Source organism: Chrysochloris asiatica, unplaced genomic scaffold (assembly GCF_000296735.1).
Source record: "Chrysochloris asiatica unplaced genomic scaffold, ChrAsi1.0 scaffold00024, whole genome shotgun sequence".
Taxonomy (NCBI): Eukaryota; Metazoa; Chordata; class Mammalia; order Afrosoricida; family Chrysochloridae; genus Chrysochloris; species Chrysochloris asiatica.
This window is the reverse complement of record NW_006408542.1, coordinates 18,011,680-18,014,825: the sequence shown is the minus strand read 5'-3', so window position 1 is coordinate 18,014,825 and position 3,146 is coordinate 18,011,680. Positions and strand designations below refer to the sequence as shown.

The 3,146-nt window shown below is 32.2% G+C and overlaps 1 protein-coding gene across 1 annotated transcript in view; it reads left to right on the top strand.

The window, feature by feature from the left end:
- SRBD1 (S1 RNA binding domain 1) overlaps positions 1-3,146 on the top strand; it is a 352,160-nt gene that overhangs the window by 73,552 nt on the left and 275,462 nt on the right. Inside the window, exon 9 of the mRNA XM_006839417.1 lies at positions 1,171-1,274. Coding sequence (XP_006839480.1) covers positions 1,171-1,274 — 104 coding nt within the window. The remainder of the gene's footprint in view (positions 1-1,170; positions 1,275-3,146) is intronic.

Here is a 3,146-nt window from a genome sequence, read left to right as displayed (position 1 = left end):
GTATTCTCAAACACCATAACAAATGCATCAGTTCTTCTACAGTCTTCCTTATTCATTATCCAACTTCTGCATACATATGAAATTATTGAAAATACTGTGGCTTAGGTCAGGCACACCTTAGTCCTGAAACTGACATCTTTGCTCATCAACATTTTAAAGAGGTCTTGTGCAGCAGATTTGTCTGATGTACGTCATTTGATTTCTTGACTGCTGCTTCCATGAGTGTTGATGGTGGATCCAAGCAAAATGAAGTCATTGACAACTTCAATCTTTTCTCCATCTATATGGATGTTATTTATTGGTCCAGTGGTGAGGATTTTTGTTTTATTTACATTGAGTTGCAACCTATACCAAAGGCTGTGGTCTTTGATCTTTATTGTTAAATATTTAAGTCCTCTTGGCTTTCAGCAAGCAAGGTTGTTTAATGAGTCTTCCTCCAATCCCCTCACCATGTTTTTCTTCATATTATCTAGCTTCTCTGATTATTTGCTCAGCATTCAGATTGAATAAGTATGGTGAAAGACTACAACCCTGGTGCATACCTTTCCTAATTTTAAACCATTTGGTGTTCCCGTGTTCTGTTCGAACAACTGCCTCTGGGACCTTATAAAGGATTGTGTCATATGTGAATAAAGATTGTTTTCCTTCCTTACTACTCTGGAGGACTTTTTAAAAAAAATTTTCTTTCCTAAGTGTCCTGACTAGAATTTCCAGTGTAGTGTTGAATTAAAGTAATAGCAGTGGACATCATTGTTTTATAATTATTAGCTCTCAGCATTGTACTATTAAGGATTTTCCTTATATTCATTTATCTTTGCAAATATCTTTTCTCAAATATAAGAACTACTTTCTTTCACTTCCAAAGGATCAAACATTTTCAGTCAGTAGGAACTGACATGAGAATTGAGATTGCCTGTCTCTTTCTGTGACTTTAATCTTCTTTTTTTCCCCTAATTTCTAAAAACTGTGATACAGCTTTTATTAGTGAATTATATTACTTGGGAAAAAAATGTAAACATTAAAAAAAACTCTTGGTAAATAATGAATAAATAATATGTATAACTTTAGTTTGTATGAACAGTAGATTTGTGTCACAAATGTTTACTGGTTGAATTGATCATTTATATACTTTGTAAATTATCAATCTTTGTCATATATGTTTGCATTCAGATTTTGGCAATTAACCGTGGAGAAAATTTGAAGATATTAACAGTTAAGGTTAACATTCCTGATGGAGTGAAGAATGAATTCTGTAGATGGTGTATCCAGAACAGGTCAGTGTATGAAGTTTTTTTTTTTTTTTTACAGAATTTCCTTTGAAAAAGACATAAAGAGATCTATATGAACTTGTATAGAAAGATATCTATTATGTTTTTTAAAACAGGTAATAGAACAATGTATATAGTGTCCATTTTGCATTTTAAAAATAAAGATATATTATTTGTTCAGAAACAAAAATATCTGATAGATGCTCAAGAAATTCTTAATAGTAGTTGTCTCTGAGAAGAAGGACTTTCATTTACTCTCGGTGCCAATTTATCTTTTACAAAAACAAAGGAACAAAATCACCACATTATATATAATATAAAAGGCACTCTGGTGCTGCAGCGAGTTAAGTGTTGGGCTATTAACTGAATGGTTGGAAGTTTGAATCTACCAGCTGCATCAAGGAAGAAAGATTTGGCAGTAAGCGTCCGTAAATGTTTACAGCCCAGGGAGCAATACTAGTCTGTCCTGTGGGTTGCTGTGAGACAGAATAGATTCAATGGTGGTGACTTTGGTTGGGTTTATAATGTACCTAAATATTTTTCACATTTATAGATGATTGAAACAAAATCTTATTTTGATAGATATTACAGTACCGAATTTGGAATATACTGTATGTAGTGTGCCTAAAATGTTTTATATATTAAAGGTGACTGAAATAAACAGATTTACTGAAATTTTAGTATGAATCTCTAAACTTATGTAACTTTATAACAGGAACCTTTAAAAATAGCATCATGCTTGTATAGCATTTTAAATTTTTACTTATAACCTTTTCAGATTGCCTTTGGGTTTTATAGTAACGTGAGTCTTGGCGCGATATGGTTCAAACTCACCAGCCAGCCAATCCTTGGAAATCCTCCACAGGGTTATTGTGAGTCAGAACCTATTTGATGGCACTTAGCAACATTTGTAGGAAGAGCAGATTTTGTAGTCACAGCAATAAAATTGATTTTACTAATGAAAAAATTGATGCAAAAAGGTAAAGTGCCGTAACATTTAGGAGGGTTAGGTTTTGCAAAAGGAGCTCTGGTAGCATAGTGCTTATGAGTTGAACTTTTACCCTCAAGGTCAGCAGTTCAAATCTATCAGCCACTTCACGGGAGAAAGGTGAGACTTTCTGCTCCCATAAAGATTTATAGCCTTAGAAACCCTGTACAGGGTCACTGTGAGTCAGAACTGATTGGGCAGCACACAGTCACTACCATTACCATAATTAGCAAGCTCCCTGTTAAGATGCTTGCTGAGAATGTTTCTTGCACAGTTGAATAAAGTTTTCTTTGAAAAGAAGAGCTTTGCGCTTGGAAATTAGCATTCTCATGCAAAATAGTTTTTGTGTCAATTCATTGGATGCCAATTTGCCAAAAGTTAAATCCATGAAAGAGCATCTTGTTGAATGAATGAATAATACTATCCAAGTAACCAAAATACAAAACAATTTAAATGTTAATAAATTGTTTAAGCAAGTCATAATTTATCTGTACAATATAATCTGTACAGCCATTTTGAAAAAGTTGAGCTAGAAATAAATATATAAGGATATCTTTTTAGGGTAAAAAGACAGTTTATAATAAGTATAGTGTAATTGCAGTAATGATGAACATATAATCCAAGTATGTTTAGGAAAATTTTTGAAAGAATAAGAGATGTTTTGTTCCTTAGCTCTGGCATAAGATTTAAATTTTCTATTCTTAATTTATAGTGTTTATTTTTTTATACATAAGCAAAAGTAGTTCATTAAAAATAGAAAGGAAATTCCTAAAGGAAATATTTTATTTAAAAAATATTAGTAAATTGGATAACTTTAAAATATGATAAAACTGTAAGATAGTTTCTTGTTGTTGTTGTTATGTGCCGTGGATTCAGTTTTGACTCATAGC